We start from the raw sequence: 19322 nt of genomic DNA, 5'->3' as shown, positions 1-19322 counted from the left end.
AGGATGGATGGCCGGACGCGGGATTGAACCGTCGTCCTCGTGAATGCAAGCGTAGAGGAAGAAGATATGTTAAATGAACATGCGTGAGGAACTGCTCATTTCCAAGTTAGAGCCTAGTAGATTCTAAAACTCTTCACCACATTAATCATGGAAAACTCACAGGAAAAACTGTATCAGCGCAGTGTGAAACGCTTTCCTAAAGGAACAGGAGGACTTTTGAAGCAGTTCTTCGTTGTCTTAGGGAGCGTTGAAATACTCGCGAGTAGAGGAGATTTAGAAAGGCGAGAAAACCTTTTGTAGAAGGAACTATTTCGTGCAACTGGCGGCAACCCAAGGGTCAGCGTAAGACGATTAGCTGTAACAAGTAATGTTGATCACATGACTGTCTCGAAACTACTACAAGAGAGCCTGCAGCATACGTATCATGTACTGAGTGCAGACATTATCAGGTGATTTTCCTGGACGTTTTCACCTCTGCAAAAGGTTCAGTCAACAATTTTTCAATCCTCTCTATGGTGCAGATGTTCTTTTTACCGATTATGCTTCGTTTCAACGAGATCATACAGTGAATTTTCACAATCAGTGTGTATGGGCAGTCGAGAATCCTCATGAAATCGTGCAGTCACGTCATCAACAAAGATTTTCTCTCGGTTATTGGACCGGCGTTGTTGGTTACTGTTTGCTAGGGCCTCACGTTCTTTCATCCAGGCCAAACGTTTTCATAGAGAATACTCTGCCTCTTCCGCTAGAACAGGTGCCTCTATTGGAGCGACAGAACATGCACTTCATCCACGATGGAGTCCTCCTCACTTCAGTGTTAATGGTCGTAGCTTTCTAAATAACGGATTCCGTGATTGATGGGTAAGTAGAGGTGAACTAACTCCTTCGCCTGAAAGCTCCCCGATCCAAACTTTCTAGACTTTCATTTGTGGGGCCATTTGAAAGTTCTTTGTGTACAGATCCCCAGTACAAGGTGTGAATTTCATTTAGGAAAGTGTTTCATACTGTGTTGATAGGTTCTTTTCCTATGTCTTTCCCATGATTAATGAGTTGTAGAAACTGAGCTCTAACAGGGAAATAAAGCGTTTCAGGATCCATGTTCATACAATATACATATTTTCTTCCCCTACGTGTGATGAATGTTCCCTCATAGATTGGTCATACCTTTCTGTTACACCAGGTATATGACATATTAAGTCGTTTGTAGAATAATCAGAAGTTTGAAGCTGGTTTATACAGGGGATTTCGATTATTCGAAGAATCTGGGATTTCCGGTGTAACTCTAAGGCTTAGACTCTAAGCTGTTAACTCCAACGTCTTCGGGATAACCCATAGAGAAGCCTTGAATTATCCTCTTACTTCTGTGGCTAACAGGTATAATGTACACTCAGTGGCTTGCAAAACCGGCCGTTTTTCCCTTCAGTTCGCTGCCTCTGTGAAGGGCGTCGTTTCAAAATGTATTAAATGCAGCCGAGATTAAAATTCAGTCTGATGTTCTTTCACCCCGCATCTGGTATGCTCTTAACTCTGTTGAGTAGGATTGGGTTTCCTTTGTCATTATAATTTATTGCTGAAAAACATGAATCGGATAAAATTGTATCACTTACACCGCAGCCGACGGTTCATCTACAACTGTACTCTGCAAACCACTGTGGCATACATGGCTGAGGGTACATCCCATTGTGCCAGTTACTAGGGTTTCTTCCTATTCCATTCACGTATGGAGCGAGTGAAGAATGATTGAGTGCCTCAGTGCGTGCAGTAATTATTCTAATCATATCCGCGCGATCCCTATGTGAGTGGTACGTAGGGGGTTGCAGTATATTCCTAGAATAATCATTTAAAGTCGATTTTTGAAACTTAGTTAATAGACCTTCTCGTAATAGTATACGTCTGTCTTCAAGAGTCTTCCAGTTCGAAACGTATTATGTTCAAGACATTTTTCCCGTCTGCGTTATTAGCCCGCACTTTCGTTGGCTGTTCCTACTGTTCTGGTCTTGCAGCTTAGTGTGGTGTTGATTGCACGACTGTGCTCATTCGATCACCACGGGGGAGGGAAAGTGGGGGTTGGGGGCCGTTTACCACCGTGGGAGTGATCGAAAGGAAGTACAGTGAGAATTAGAGCTGTGAAAACTAAAGAACGGCGTGAAAAGGAAGCTCAGTAACTAACGCGTGGTGTACCTTGCGAATGATCCATTTTCATTCAAATTTCTAATTTCGGTGCAGAGGTGTGTTATTAGAGTGGAAAAGATTGCATAACTGCATGTTTTAATGCTGTGATTGAGCGTACTGTGTGTAGTTATTACTTGAGAAGAATTATTTCGCTTCATCCGATTTCCACATTTAAGTAATTTTTTGCCGCCTTGTAATCACAAAGAAGGCAGAGTCATGTGTGCAAGTATCCCAGTATTCTATCTGGCGAAAGGAAAAAATTAAGGAGTACAGAGCACCGAAGAAAGTGGAAAAAGATTGCTAACTCATGTATATAATGAAAGTTATATCTCCAAATCCATGAAAAGCTGCAAAGTTGCTACTAAAGCGTTAAGCCGTTACGTTGTTTTTGAAACGTCATCATCATTCTGAAGCAAAGAACTGAGTAACTCATTATTGTTGAACAATAAGAGTTTGTCACCTGATCATTCTCTTCCACGAGGAAGAGGGACTAAATGCAAGATTGTTACACATCGGTCTACGTTCAACAACATGTTCATAGCTTTCTTTCTTACGTTACGGCCTGTGTCCAAAAATAAAATCAATAAAAAAACTGAAATGAAGCTTTCAAAGCAAATTATGAGAAAACATTATTGGATCAAAACGCATTTTGTTCAGCCTGCTGGTTCAAAACGTTTTAAGTGTAATTTAAATATTAAAATGGCGCCTTCGTTCATTCGTAAATGATTTCAGTCTTGAATAATTGTGGAACATAGTCTAAATACTTAGGTACTGCCGTTGAGAATTTTGCCCTACCTCACCTAGGTACGAAGCTAACGTTTTACAGCTTCCTGTAAAATTATAATATTATGATCCGTGCAGCACGATTTGAAACTACGGTCCTCAGATATTGACTGAGGGTTTTTTTTTTTTTTTTTTTTTTAGCACGTCTAGTTCCGTAGGACCAAATTGAGGAGCAAATCTCTAAGGTAACGAAGCATGTCAGTACATAAAACTACAACATAAAAGTAATAACAGATAAAATAAAATGTTTATGAACATAAAACCGACAAGCCATAAGTTTATGTAAACGCTATCAACAATATAATAGAGGATTCAGCTCAATTTTTCAAGGAACTCCTCGACCGAAGAAAAGGAGTGACCCATGAGGAAACTCTTGAGTTTCGGTATATTGATAATTTTTGCTTATGGACCGTCTGACAGCAACTGAATAAAACACAATTTTAGTGCCATACGCGTTTCGCATTTATTTTCTGCAAGGCATCATGAGTGGCAAGCTGCGTGGAAATTTCTTACATATTACGCTCCTGTTGCATTTTTCGTGTTGTTCTTCTTCTTATGAATGCCAATTTGCGGTTTTTTCCCACATTCCACAGCACTATGAACTGAACGCTTGTTTCAACTGAGGAAGACAGGAGTACAAAAGTTGAAGATGTCTTCAGTTTCGGTTTGAAAGCGCGTGGATTACTGCTAAGATTTTTGAATTCTTGTGGTAGCTTATTGAAAATGGATGCAGCAGTATACTGCACATCTTTCTGCACAAAAGTCAAGGAAGTGCGATCCAAATGCAAATTGGATTTCTGCCTAGTATTAACTGAGTGAAAGCTGCTAATTCTTGGGAATAAGCTTATATTGTTAACAAGAAACGGCAGTAGAGAATATATTGCCCGAACAGCCCGTTTCTGAGCCAAAAATATCCGTTTAGAACGGGAAGAGTTACTGCAAGGCGTAATACCATACGTCATAAATGAATGAAACTAAGCAAAATAGACTACTACTCGTGTGTCGAACCACCACTTACTTCAGATACCGTCCGAATAGTAAAAATGGCAGCATTAAGTCTTTGGTCAAGATCCTGGACGTGTACTTCCCACGACAGCTTACTATCAATCTGAACGCCTAGAAATTTGAACTTAACAGTTTCACTACTCATATGTCCGTTTTGTGAAATTAAAATTTTGTTGAATAGTGTGTTAGAAAATGTAAAAACTGAGTCTTACTGTGATTGGCATTAGTTTATTTTCTATAATCCATGAACTTATGTCACGAACTGCACTGTTTGAAACAGTGACAACGTTGCACACATCCTATACTACCAAGCGACGGACATCAGCAAACAGGAATATTTTAGATTCACCTGTAACACTAGAGGGCATATCACTTACATAAATAAGGGACAGAAGTCGCTCCTGCAGCCGGCCGGTGTGGCCGAGCGGTTCTAGGCGCTTCAGACAGGAACCGCGCGACCGCTACGGTCGCAGGTTCGAATCCTGCCTCGGGCATGGATGTGTGTGATGTCCTTAGGTTAGTTAGGTTTAAGTAGTTCTAAGTTCTAGGGGACTGATGACTTCAGACGTTAAGTCCCATAGTGCTCAGAGCCATTTGAACCATTTCGCTCCTGCACTGAATCGTGGGGCACCCCCCATTTAACCGTGCCCCACTCAGATCCCACATGATAGCCATTCTTAAAACTGTGGATAATGACTTTTGCTGTCAGCCGGCCTGTGTGGCCGTGCGGTTCTAGGCGCTTCAGTCTGGAACCGCGTGACCGCTACGGTCGCAGGTTCGTATCCTGCCTCGGGCGTGGATGTGTGTGATGTCCTTAGGTCAGTTAGGTTTAAGTAGTCCTAAGTTCTATGGGACTGATGACCTCAGATGTTAAGTCCCATAGTGCTCAGAACCATTTCGCTCCTGCACTGACTTGTGGGGCACCCCCCATTTAACCGTGCCCCACTCAGACCCCACATGATAGCCATTCTTAATACTGTGGATAATGACTTTTGCTGTCAGCCGGCTGGTGTGGTCTTGCGGTTCTAGGCGCTTCAGTCTGTAACTGCGTGACTGCTACGGTCGGAGGTTCGAATCCTGCCTCGGGCGTGGATGTGTCTGATGTCCTTAGGTTAGTAGGGTTTAAGTAGTTCTAAATCTAGGGGACTGATGACCTCAGATGTTAAGTCCCATAGTGCTCAGAGCCATTTTGCTGTCAGTCGTTAAAGTAAGAAGTTCAAATGGTTCAAATGGCTCTGAGCACTATGCGACTTAACTTCTGAGATCATCAGTCGCCTAGAACGTAGAACCAATTAAACCTAACTAGTCTAAGGACATCACACACATCCATGCCCGAGGCAGGATTCGAACCTGCGACCGTAGCGGTCACCCCCGCATCTCGTGGTCGTGCGGTAGCGTTCTCGCTTCCCACGCCCGGGTTCCCGGGTTCGATTCCCGGCGGGGTCAGGGATTTTCTCTGCCTCGTGATGGCTGGGTGTTGTGTGCTGTCCTTAGGTTAGTTAGGTTTAAGTAGTTCTAAGTTATAGGGGACTGATGACCATAGATGTTAAGTCCCATAGTGCTCAGAGCCGTAGCGGTCACGCGGTTCCAGACTGAAGCGCCTTTAACCGCACGGCCACACCGGCCGGCAAAGTAAGAGGTGGACGGGCCACGAGCTACACCCCATACTCCATAATAATCCAACTTCCGGAGCATATTTTATGTTCAACACAATCAAACGCCTTAGTTAAATCAAAAACGGTGCCTAGCGCTCGAACCTTTTGTTTAATCCATCCACCACCTCCCACAGAAAAGAGAATATAGCATTTTCAGTTGTTAAGCCACTTCTGAAACTGAACTCTATATTTGATGGCAAATTCTGTTGTTTGATAGCAATTCGAACGCCGTGCGGCGTTGAAACTAACCGCAGTGCGCAGACATCAGTCGCTTACCGTACCTGGACGATGTTCCAGTAGGGCACGACCTTGGCGAGGCTCTCGGTGACGTCAGAGCAGGCGGAGCCCAGCAGCATGACGGTGCGAGTCGAGTTCTGCGTGTACAGGGCGTGGAAGAACGCGTCCACGCCTACGCCGGGATCACACTGCAACACGAAACACAAAGAGGCGACGCTGAACAACCATCTGTTCTAATTATCGGCTACATGGCGTCATACAGCTTGTGGCGTTGCTAAATTACACTCGTGTACGCGAAAATTGCAGCGTCAGGCGGCATAGAGATTTCGAGCGTGAAATTGTCAGGATGGATCGTTAACGACGAAATTTGTCAATGATTCCATTGCCAACGGCACTAATCACCTGCACGTGTGTACAGGACATGACTAGCTTGAGTGTAAATAGCCTCTGATGAGAAATCTAGCTGCAGCACCTTATCAGAAATGTGCCGATAATAGCAGTACCATTGGTTAAATGGCAACACAACACCCAGTCCCTGAGAGGAGAAAATCTCTGACCCAGACGGGAATCGAACCCGGGTACGTAGGACGGCAATCTGTCACGCTGACCACTCAGCTATCGGGGCGGACATTGGTTTCATAACGTTACGAATATAGAAAAAGATAAATAAAACCTTAGTTATGATAGGAATATGAAGTTGTAGAATGAAGCATTTACCAAGAATTCATTCTAATCTGTAAACATTAATAGCTTAATTTTCTCAGAATTTGAAAAGTGTCACCTCCCTTGCTCTTTTTATGCCTGATGTCATCTATCTCGGGGATAGTCCGTCGTTTTTACCCACTGGCCACTTTTTTATCTCCACAGTATGGTGATATAAAGGATAGGGAAGTAAGTTTACTTTATGAAATGTATAAAGTAAAGTTACTACAAGTTAAATCATATAATAATTACAATTATATACCAAATAGATTTTACAATAAACCTAATGAAAATGTTTTTAAAACCAGTACTGCCTATCGGCCACCATGAAAGCTGAGACGACGACTGTTGGGTTGTAGGGACGAGACTGACTACCACTGATGTACATCGTGAGTAGCATCGTGTCCTGTCAAACAATACCTAGGCGGTAACAATATGAACCATGCACCTTGCCGTTGGTGGGGAGGCATGCGTGCCTCAGCGATACAGATGGCCGTACCGTAGGTGCAATCACAACGGATGGGTATCTGTTGAGAGGCCAGGCAAACGTGTGGTTCCTGAAGAGGGGCAGCAGCCTTGCTGTGCTGGTACTGCGAACGGCTGAAAGCAAGGGGAAACTACGGCCGTAATTTTTCCCGAGGGCATGCAGCTCTACTGTATGGATAAATGATGATGGCGTCCTCTTGGGTAAAATATTCCGGAGGTAAAATAGTCCCCCATTCGGATCTCCGGGCGGGGATTACTCAAGAGGACGTCGTATCAGGAAAAATGAAACTGGCGTTCTACGGATCGGAGCGTGGAATGTCAGATCCCTTAACCGGGCAGGTAGATTACGAAATTTAAAAAGGGAAATGGATAGGTTAAAGTTAGATATAGTGGGAATTAGTGAAGTTCGGTGGCAGGAGGAACCAGACTTTTGGTCAGGTGAATACGGGGTTATAAACACAAAATCAAATAGGGGTAATGCAGGAGTAGGTTTAATAATGAATAGGAAAATAGGAATGCGGGTAAGATACTACAAACAGCATAGTGAACGCATTATTGTGGCCATGATAGACACGAAGCCCACGCCTCCTAATACTGTAGTACAAGTTTACATGCCAGCTAGCTCTGCAGATGATGAAGAAATTGAAGAAACGTATGATGAGATAAAATAAATTATTCATGTAGTGAAGGGAGACGAAAATTTAATAGTCATAGGTGACTGGAATTCGAATGTAGGAAAAGGGAGAGAAGGAAACGTAGTAGGTGAATATGGATTGGGGCTAAGAAATGAAAGAGGAAGCCGCCTGGTAGAATTTTGCACAGAGCACAACTTAACCATAGCTAACACTTGGTTCAAGAATCATAAAAGAAGGTGGTATACATGGAAGAATCCTGGAGATACTAGAAGGTATAAGATAGATTACATAACGGTAAGACAGAGATTTAGGAACCAGGTTTTAAATTGTAAGACTTTTCCAGGGGTAGATGTAGACTCTGACCACAATCTATTGGTTATGAACTGTAGATTAAAACTGCAGAAACTGCAAAAACGTTGGAATTTAAGGAGATGGGACCTGGATAAACTGAAAGATCAGAGGTTGTACAGAGTTTCAGGGAGAGCATAAGGGAACAATTGACAGGAATGCGGCAAAGAAGTACAGTAGAAGAAGATTGGGTAGCTCTGAGGGAAGAAGTGGTGAAGGCAGCAGAGGATCAAGTAGGTAAAAAGACGAGGGCTAGTAGAAATCCTTAGGTAACTGAAGAAATATTTAAGTCAATTGATGAAAGGAGAAAACATAAAAATGCAGTAACTGAAGCAGGCAAAAAGGAATACAGACGTCTCAAAAATGAGATCGACAGGAAGTGCAAAATGGCTAAGCAGGGTTGACTAGAGGACAAATGTAAGGATCTAGAGGCTTGTCTCACTAGGGGTAAGATAGATACTGCCTACAGGAAAATTAAAGAGACCTTTGGAGAGAAGAGAACCACTTGTATGAATATCAAGAGCTCAGATGGTAACCCAGTTCTAAGCTAAGAAAGGAAAGCAGAAAGGTGGAAGGAGTATATAGAGGGTCTATACAAGGGCGATGTACTTGAGGACAATATTATGGAAATGGAAGTGGATGTAGATGAAGATGAAATGGGAGATACGATACTGCGTGAAGAGTTTGACATAGCACTGAAAGACCTGAGTCGAAACAAGGCCCTGGGAGTAGACAACATTCCATTAGAACTAATGACGGCCTTGGGAGAGCCATTCCTGACAAAACTCTACCATCTGGTGAGCAAGATGTATGAGACAGGCGAAATACACTCAGACTTCAAGAAGAATATAATAATTCCAATCCCAAAGAAAGCAGGTGTTGACAAATGTGAAAATTACCTAACTATCAGTTTAATAAGCCACTACTGCAAAATACTAACCGAATTCTTTACAGACGAATGGAAAATCTGGTAGAAGCCGACCTCGGGGAAGATCAGTTTGGATTCCGTAGAATTGTTGGCACACGTGAGGCAATTCTGACCTTACGACTTATCTTAGAAGAAAGATTAAGGAAAGGCAAAGCTACGTTTCCAGCATTTGTAGACTTAGAGAAACCTTTTGACAATGTTGACTGGAATACTCTCTTTCAAATTCTAAAGGTGACAGGGGTAAAATACAGGGAGCGAAAGGCTATTTACAATTTGTACAGAAACCAGATGGCAGTTATAAGAGTCGAGGGGCATGAAAGGGAAGCGGTGGTTGGGAAGGGAGTGAGACAGGGTTGTAGCCTCTCCACGATGTTATTCAAACTGTACATTGAGCAAACAGTAAAGGAAACAAAGGATAATCGGAGTAGGTATTAAAATCCATGGAGAAGAAATAAAAACTTTGAGATTCGCCGATGATATTGTAATTCTATCAGAGACAGCAAAACACTTGGAAGAGCAGTTGAACGGAATGGACAGTGTCTTGAAAGGAGGATACAAGATGAACATCAACAAAATCAAAACGAGGATAATGGAATGTAGTCGAATTAAGTCGGGCGATGCTGAGGGAATTAGATTAGGAAATGAGACACTTAAAGTAGTAAAGGAGTTTTGCTATTTAGGGAGCAAAATAACTGATGATGGTCGAAGTAGAGAAGATATAAAATGCAGACTGGCAATGGCAAGGAAAGCGTTTCTGAAGAAGAGAAATTTGTTAACATCGAGTATAGATTTAAATGTCAGGAAGTCGTTTCTGAAAGTATTTATGTGGAGTGTAGCCATGTATGGAAGTGAAACGTAGACGATAAATAGTTTAGACAAGAAGAGAATAGAAGCTTTCGAAATGTGGTGCTACAGAAGAATCCTGCAGATTAGATGGGTAGATCACATAACTAATGATGAAGTATTGAATAGAATTGGGGAGAAGAGGAGTACGTGGCACAACTTGACACAAAGAAGGGACCGGTTAGTAGGACTTGTTCTGAGGCATCAAGGGATCACAAATTTAGCATTAGAGGGCAGTGTGGAGGGTAAAAATCGTAGAGGGAGACCAAGAGATGAATACACTAAGCAGATTCAGAAGGATGTGGGTTGCAGTAAGTACTGGGAGATGAAGAAGCCTGCACAGGATAAGGTGGCATGGAGAGCTGCATCAAAGCAGTCTCAGGAATGGAGACAACAACAACAACAAACAATATAAGTAATAGCGAATTCAGTATCTCGTAAACCGCCGGCCATAGTGGCCGAGTGGTTCTAGGCGCTTCAGTCTGGAACCGCGCGACCGCTACGGTCGTAGGTTCGAATTCTGCCTCGGGCATGGATGTATGTGATGTCCTTATGTTAGTTAGGTGTAAGTAGCTCTAAGTTCTAGGGGACTGATGACCTCAGATGTTAAGTACCATAGTGCTCAGAGCCATTTGAACCATTGTTTTCTTGTAAACCAGCTCGCACCTTTTATATATGTTATTATGTCTACTTTACTGAAGTTTATGAAGAAAGCTACTGGTTAGAGCCCATCAGACTAAATATGGTTCAAATGGTTGAAACGGCTCTGAGCAGCATGGGACTTAACATCTGAGGTCATCAGTCCCCTAGAACTTAGAACTATTAAAACCTAACTAACCTAAGGACATCTCACACATCCATGCCCGAGGCAGGATTAGAACCTGCGACGTAGCGGTCGCGCGGTACCAGACTGAAGCGCCTAGAACCGCTCGGCCACACCGGCCGGCCACTAAATGTGTAACCCGTCTTACCATATATCACTTACATCACTAATTAACAAATCAGTTTCCTAATTTACCAAAGTGGGGCAAGATTCTACAGTTGTCGAAAACTGATTCCGGCAGTCTGAGAAAGCATCAAGACCTAAGAACCGTATTTAACAGGAAGTACACAAAAAAGTATTATATCTCAAATGACTGGTTAAGTAGCCACTAAGAGAATGTTGATTACTTTGTACCTAACAAGAAGCATGTCTTATTTGTTTATGCAATGTGCTTTTCTTGTTTATATTACTAAAACGAATGTGAATGCCACCCTTTTTGATTCAGTGATATAAAATTTCGTCCTTATTATGATTAAATAAGGGACATTTAACGAGTATACTACATAATCAACAAGAAATATTCATATTTATGAACCAATATTATAAGGTCACACTGCAAATTAAAAACGAGGAACTGAAAAAACTTGGAATGACTGCGCGTTCTATAATGTATCAATCAGCAAGAATTACCTTATTAATGAATCTCAATGTGAAGAAACGGAAATTAATTTCGAATACACTTGTTTAACTTACTGCTGTTTATAAAGTTTACTTTACGTACGAAACTTTTCATTAGCCATGTTAACTGATTTAATGGATTATTTTCATGCCTTGTTGTTTGGGAAAAATTTACTCAATGCTAGCCAGCATTCAGTTAGGAGGTTGTGGAAAGACTCAGTAAACAACACTCAAAGTGGCCATTATAATCGATTTTTAACGGCCTGGGGTTGAACCAGTGCGGTCTACGTCTCTTCAGTGTGGCACATTGTTGTGCAGACATGCCAAGTGAAATTCCCCTCCGCGTTAGGCACAGTTACATGAGCAGTTTAGTAGAATCGGAGAAAAATTGCTACAGTAAACTCGGCGAGACCAGATGCCAGACAGCTGCAGTGCGATTAGCGCGGCTGCTTTGCGCGTTTATCTCAACAAGTCACGGAAGACCTCTGTATACGTGTCTGTGGCTGCACCTCATTGTTACTGCAGCACAAGAGCTGACTAGTGTTGTCACATGTAGCTGTTTGTTCTTCGCAGTCGAGAGCTGGCAACAGTGCTGCCCACTGTTGGAGGTTATTCTCGCCGATTGCTGTACGGAAAAGCGTGGGAATTTTTAGTTGGGTAGGCTCTATAAAGGTCTGTGGACAAGGCGATTGGAAGGCACTTGACCCACCCTCGCGGAACGCCTATGAATTAACACCAACCTGCATTGTCGCTTAGCTTCAACATAACAAAGATCTCTGACGTTGCGCTAAAAAAAGGTATTACACTTTCGTCATATTTTTCGTCAAATTACAAGATGGCGGACAACTTGTTATTATGCTCTCCAGTTGCTAGTACCACAGTTGCATTGTGTGTGTATTTGGATGAAAACTGGCGGAAAAAAGGAAACATACTTGGGTAAAGCCAAAGGTATTACGTCGAGATAGTAAAAGCGTTCAGCAAAATTTGTTAGGAGAGCTGCAGGTGGAGGAAGTCAATTCTTAATATGCAAATTACCCAATTCAACCAACCAGCCAACTTACGAATAGATGAAAGTGTATTACAGAACAGTACACTCTTTTGAGAAATGCTATTTGTGTAGATGACAGGCAAACTACGACACTGCGATTTCTTGATAAAGGAGAGAGCTACTCTAGTTGACAGCACAGCACTCTAATATCACATTTCATATTAACTAAAATAATTTTAGAAACGTGTGAAGCGATTTATATAGCTCTAAAGGGGGAATATATGCAGGTACATAAATGTTAAGTGCACTATACGGGCAATAAGAACTATTTTTAATTTTGAATAATTTAATTAATGGAAACAGTGTTCCAACAGCTACAAAATTAATAAAAAGTACGAAAAAGATGAAGCGCTTTTTAACTTGTGGCACACAGAGTTGAAAAAATAGACGGAGTAGCATGGAAAGCTAAGAAAGAATTTTTTATTTTAGAGTGTGACCACATCCTATACTCCAGCTTGGTGAAAATGTGCCTGTATGTTTCCCGATGTAGAACTGGATGGCTGTAGCTGTGATTGTGGACATGAAGTCGCCTGCAGCACATTCCACCTGCTCACCAGCAAACAATTATTAGCACGCACTGTACCCCTTGCTCATCCACCACCTTAGTCGAAACAAGTTTATTAAAAAAAAAGTCGAAATAACAAGTAACACACCAAATTTGTAGCCATATCTACAAACTCACTGCAGAGACGCCAAATAGCTGTAGCGACGCCAGCGGTCCAAGTGGTAACATTTCACATTGCAGTGAACAGGAGACGAACGATTTTTATTATCAAATCTACGGCGAGGCCCTAGATTTGATCATATTTGTTTGACGACATGCGAGACTTGACAAAGTTCCCTATTGCACTATCAAATTTCTTTGATACAAATATTTGACAAATCAACTTTGACAAAGATATATGATAGTGTAATACCAGCCTAACAGGACTATGGTACTGAAGTAAAGCTGTTACTAAATTTATTTTAGTTCAGAACACAAACATCATTGGCCCATTATCGAAACCATTCACAAATTGCAATTAATGACTGGTTACTTACACTCACGTAACAGCAACGCCAGTGGGTTTGGTTTCCCGCCTTAACAAGTCAAAACTGGGGGCCCTTCAAACAAAAGGTGGCGCTTAGCATAATAAATATGCAAAACTTTTATCCTCAACCGAAAACTAAACTGCGAATACCATACTTGAAACTTAAAACAGGAAAAATTAACAGAGTTTAACTTGATACATCATATTCATATAGAGACGGGAGAATTATGGAAAATTAGGGATGTTCCCTATAAATTATTGATGCTCCCTATAAATCGAGATAGGTGGCAATCCTAACTGCCAAGAACATGCAGAAATTTAGCAAGACATACTCTGAGGGTAACAATAAGTTAAAATGATTCCACAACAAATTTCTTCTTCTCCTTAGCTCACAAAATAAGCACATTTTTCCGCACGTCAACCATATTATCTACGAACATTCATTTTCGTCCAGTACATCAACATTGCTTTTACTTTCCAAGCAGTCTCTCAAAAATTTTAATATTGTACTTTATTAACGCCCACAGATTTCGTTTAACTGCTTTAGAAGAACACCGCTGTCGAAGACTTGCTTCAATAACAAACTGACGGACGGTATGGTCGCTGGAATGAAACTGCCCGATTAAGTCTATAAAATGTTATTCATGGAGGAAGAATCACCACATTCCAATAACTCTATACACTGAATACACACTAGACACTCATGATCCATAATAGCCGCTTTAGAAAAGATAGCATGTGTTTATACATAAACTTTTGTGATACACTTCTGTAATTACAATGAGAAGAAGCGCACTGTAATTACACTTTGGTGTACAAAGCGTTTCTCGTTGACTGTGTTCCATAGCTTTTACAAGTTTAGAAACGACATCACGTAACGAATACCCGTGATAGGGAATCTGTCAGCGCAGTTAGATGCTTCCACACTGCAATTAGAAAATGCCTAACTAAACGACATTTCCGAGTGTAACAGAGCAACAAAAAAGGTTATGACGGGCCTTTTTGGATTACTGCAGTACGTCCCAAACAGTTAGGACCAAAACTGATAAGTTATGGAATCTAAACTGAGTACTTTGAGGCAAGTAATAATAATCTGGAATTGGGTTGGGTTGGATTGTCTGGGGGAGGAGAGCAGACAGCGAGGTCATCGTTCTCATCGGATTAGGGAAGGACGAGGAAGGAAGTCGGCCGTGCCTTTTCAAAGGAACCATCCCGTCATTTGCCTGGAGAGATTTAGGGAAGGCACGGGAAACCTAAATCAGGATTGCCGGACGCGGGATTGAACCATCGTCCTCCCGAAAGCGAGTCCAGTGTGCTAGCCACTGGGCCACCTCGCTCGGTAATCTGGAATTATTTACTTTTTAACAAAAATAAAGAACTCACATCTTTTGGCAACCACTTTACTTATGGCAATGATTCTAAGTAAAGCCGGTCATCCCATCGTTGCATTACAATAACTCATAATACTGTGTCTCACTGTCTTATATACAAACTATTTGATCGAAAGTATCTGGACATCTGTTAGTGGACGTTAATATGGGGAGTGTCCACACTTCGGCTTTATTCTTGAGCTCTGCTGGGGACACTTTTAATGTGATGTCTGAATGTCTGTGGATGAAAGACAACCCATTCTTGCTCAAAAGTCGAAACCAGGAAAGATGGTGACGTTGGACGCTGGGGTCTGGGGCGATACTGGAGTTCCAGTCCATGTCAAAGGCTTTACATTGGGTTCAGATCGGGTCTCTGGACAGTCGAGTCCGTTTCACAAATAATGGCCGAACAGATACTGCTGCATGACAAGATGCAGTTTAATGCTGACAAAAACAGTCACTTTCTCCGAATTGTTCCTCTACTGTACGCAGTATTCAACACTGTAAAATGTCTTCATGTTCTTCGACATTTAGCGTTTTCTTAAGTGCAGTAAGATGACCACATCCTAACCACGAAAAACGCTCGGTCCTTCATATGGTGGCAGGTAACGTCCTACAGGCATTCGCTACACCTAAAACCTTCCATCGAGCTCGAACAGGGTCCAATGTGATTCATCACTCCGAATCACTCTTTCTTCCACTGTCCATTGCCGTCGCTCCTTACATCATCTCAAGTGACACTAAGTAGTGACTACAGAAAATCTGGTTTGTGCGGAGCTGCTCTCCAATTGTAACCCATTCTTTTTAACTGCCTAGGTACAGACATCGTGCTAGCACTTTGAAACTTCCACTGATTTCATGCGATGCATGTTGCTCAATGCCAGACGGCTGCTGTCTGTCAGTACACGTGGTCTGCTTGGTATTATTTTAGCTGTGATTGTTCCTTCGCATTTCCACTTCACTATCACATCACCAACTACATGTACAGCTTTATGGGGTTAAAACATCACTGATCAATTTGTTACTTAGACGACATCCATCGACCAGGCAACGTTCGAAGCCACTGAGCTTTGCCGACAAACGAATTCTGCCGTTACTGTATCTGTACTGACTCCACGATAGTTACTGTCTAATTTTATACTGGTGGGACTGCCTCTAGTTACACTTCGTGCATAATTCCACAATACATAAGGATGTCCGGATACCGTTGATCAGATAATGTACCTGTTTGTTGTATAATGCGCAACGCAATCAAGACCTTACTGCTGGTCCGCCAAGGAGTCTCCCCATTTGAATCGTGTATTTCACGGCCTAGGTGACTGGTTATTGCTGGACATCTTCTACTACAGCATTGCACACCAACTTTCTCAAGCCTGCTGTGCAAAAAATTCTTTGTCGACATACATGTTCATCTCTGAGTGGCTTGAACAATCCAGTAACCATTCGTAAATTGAAACAGTTGGTACATCATCGGCCAATTTTTATTGTTTTTCAAAGTAACATCTCCAACGTCAATTTCACACAGGAACAGCCTAGAAATACGTGCGTCACGACCTCGCACCACCCGATGTACTAAACAGTTACTCTTCTCATCTTACTCAGTTTACGATCCTCTGCTGTCCATAAAGGGTGTTTCGTCACAGTTCATAATCCATACGATTAAATCGTCCCCTGTGTTTACTTCGCAGACTTCGCCTGCCGACCATCCTCACAAGGAAAAGTCTAGAACCGTAAGGTCCGAGGAGCTTGGTGGCCAAGTGAAGTGACCATTTCTGCCGACCCATCTTCCGCGAAATGTTGGGTTTAGATAATGTGATACCTGACGACAAAACTTTTCACTGGCCCCATCGTGCTAGAATAACATACTCATTCTTCTAGCCAAAGGAACATTGCTGCAAGCTTGTTTTCACGACGGTCTAGATCAGTCGCTCCCGAACGTTTCGTATGACGAAACATTTTGAGAATCTTGGTGTGTACGTGTATTGAACTGGGGAAACAGAAACGACGGAGAGGCTTCGTCCCTGCCGTTAGCCCTCAGTGGTTCAGAACCCCACAACAGGCTACAGCAGTCCACTCACCCCACCGCCGCCCCACACCGGACGCAGGGTTATTGTGCGGTTCGGCCCCCAGTGGACGCCCCCTGGGAACGTCTCACACCACACGAGTGTAACACCAAATGTTTGCGTAGTAGAGTAATGGTGTATGCGTATGTGGAGACAGTGTTTGCACAACAATCGCCGACGTAGTATAACTGAGGTGGGATTAGGGGAACCACATCGCATTCGCCGAGGCAGATGAAAAATAGCCTTAAAACCATCCACAGGCTGTCCGGCACACGGGATCTCGACACTGCTGGGGACCGACACGCCTTCCCGTTCGGGAAGCAGCGCGTTAGACCGCGCGGCTAGCCGGGTGGGCTTGAGAATCTTGGTAGTCTGATTTGGAGCAGCATCTTGTTAATTTTGAAGACCAATAAATTTTAAAAAATGAGAAATACAGGGTGATTTAAAAAGAATACCACAACTTTAGGAATTTCAAACTCTGCAACGACAGAAGGCAGAGCTAAGCACTATCTGTCGGCGAATTAAGGGAGCTATAAAGTTTCATTTAGTTGTACGTTTGTTCGCTTGAGGCGCTGTTGACTAGGCGTCAGCGTCAGTTGATGCTAAGACGGCGACCGCTCAACAGAAAGCTTTTTGTGTTATTGAGTACGGCAGAAGTGAATCGACGAGAATCCGCGGGAAACAACTCAGTATGAACGTAACTCGCCTAAGGTGAACGTTTTCTGTGCCATTTCAGCCAATAAAGTTTTTGGTCCCTTTTTCTTCGAAGGTGCTACTGTAACTGGACTACAGTATCTGGAGATGTTAGAGAATTGGCTCTTCCCTCAGCTCAAACAAGAAGCACAAGAATTCATATTTCAGCAGGATGGAGCGCCACCACATTGGCACTTACCTGTCCGTAACTACCTGAACGTCAACTACCCGAGGCGATGGATCGGCCGCCAGGCAGCCCGTGACAGAGCACTTCATCACTGACCTCCAAGAAGCCCTGATCTTACCCCCTGCGATTTTTTCTTATGGGGGTATGTTAAGGATATGGTGTTTCGGCCACCTCTCCCAGCCACCATTGATGATTTGAAACGAGAAATAACAGCAGCTATCCAAACTGTTACGCCTGATATGCTACAGAGAGTGTGGAACGAGTTGGAGTATCGGGTTGATATTGCTCGAGTGTCTGGAGGGGGCCATATTGAACATCTCTGAACTTGTTTTTGAGTGAAAAAAAAAACTTTTTTAAATACTCTTTGTAATGATGTATAACAGAAGGTTATATTATGTTTCTTTCATTAAATACACATTTTTAAAGTTGTGGCATTCTTTTTGAATCACCCTGTACTTGTTTTATACAGCGATTACTTCAATTTTAAATCATAACTAATTTTTAAATCAGAACTAATAGCACAAAAATCATAATAAGATTAAAAAATAACAATTATCTTCAAAAAGTCGATAAGTCCCGCCAATTTACTAATAGTTTTTCGCAGAAAACTTACTGACTTTCTGCGGAACCCCAGTGTTCCGCAGATCACTGCTAGGGAAACACTGGTCTGCATAAAGCGGCCCTGTAAGACGATGTGTGAACACAACAGGTCCAATCTGCTTATTGTCGCTAATACCACAACATACTGGCACAGAGAATTGTTTTTAAACATGCGTCTCCACAAAGGCATGTGGGTTTCTATCGGACCACCGATGTGAGTTATAAGAATTATTGCTATCGTCACAAGTGAAGGTGGATTCGTCAAATGAGGTTACTCGGTAATTAGCCAACGACAGCATTCCAATCGTCTACTTCAGCTCCTTCCCTCAGATGTTTAATCCGCCGTAAATCACACGGATAGGTGCTGAGCGCTCGTTATTTCCGTGATATTCGTGATACGCATGGAAGTTCTGCATACGCTTGATGAATGACTTCGTTCTACCGACTGAATTTATGTCTTCTATTTAATTCCATTCTGTGTTCATGTTTGCTTTCAGATGAAGTATGAGGGCGGGGCCCTGCATCCTTCTCGAGTATCTTACTGGAAGGAATCGTATATCTTATGCTTTACTAGCAGCGTTTTCATTACAAAACGTGTTCAGTAATAACATATCAACATACACATTATTTGTAAATACGTGCCACATGCTTAAACCTCTTTTTTTTAGAATTTTCCTATCATTCACGATCACACTTTAAAAACGCATTTGTGTGAACTCAAGAATAGCTTCAAAACCAACACACTGCGGCTTGTCCCGGCCTAGGTTCGAGTCCTCCCTCGGACATGGGTGTGTGTGTTTGTCCTTAGGATAATTTAGGTTAAGTAGTGTGTGAGATTAGGGACTGATGACCTTAGCAATTAAGTCCCATAAGACTTCACACACATTTGAACATTTTGAACCAACACACAAAATGAAAACAACCAGGTGTATCTCCGTAATCAATAAAAATTAGACACACGATATATTATTACATGGAATTATTTATCCTAATTAGTCTTTACTGCCAACACCTTTCTCAGGCTACCACGGCTTGGATAACCATGTCATTCGATCAGTTTATTTTTAAGTTGGAGAATGCCACACGATCATTTTA

General features: G+C 42.3%; 1 protein-coding gene across 1 annotated transcript in view; it reads right to left on the bottom strand.

Annotated features, from left to right (window-relative positions):
- The window catches only part of LOC126092634 (gamma-aminobutyric acid type B receptor subunit 2), a gene marked incomplete at its 5' end in the record, with an annotated part of 461219 nt that extends 452466 nt beyond the window's left edge, over positions 1 to 8753 (bottom strand). The window contains 3 exons of the mRNA XM_049908357.1: positions 5897 to 6040; positions 6261 to 6311; positions 8676 to 8753. Coding sequence (XP_049764314.1) covers positions 5897 to 6040; positions 6261 to 6311; positions 8676 to 8753 — 273 coding nt within the window. The remainder of the gene's footprint in view (positions 1 to 5896; positions 6041 to 6260; positions 6312 to 8675) is intronic.
- Between the last annotated feature and the right edge of the window lie 10569 nt (positions 8754 to 19322).

Source organism: Schistocerca cancellata, chromosome 7, assembly GCF_023864275.1.
Source record: "Schistocerca cancellata isolate TAMUIC-IGC-003103 chromosome 7, iqSchCanc2.1, whole genome shotgun sequence".
NCBI lineage: Eukaryota > Metazoa > Arthropoda > Insecta > Orthoptera > Acrididae > Schistocerca > Schistocerca cancellata.
The sequence above is the reverse complement of the archived record's forward strand: the minus strand, read 5'-3'. Positions and strand labels throughout refer to the sequence as shown.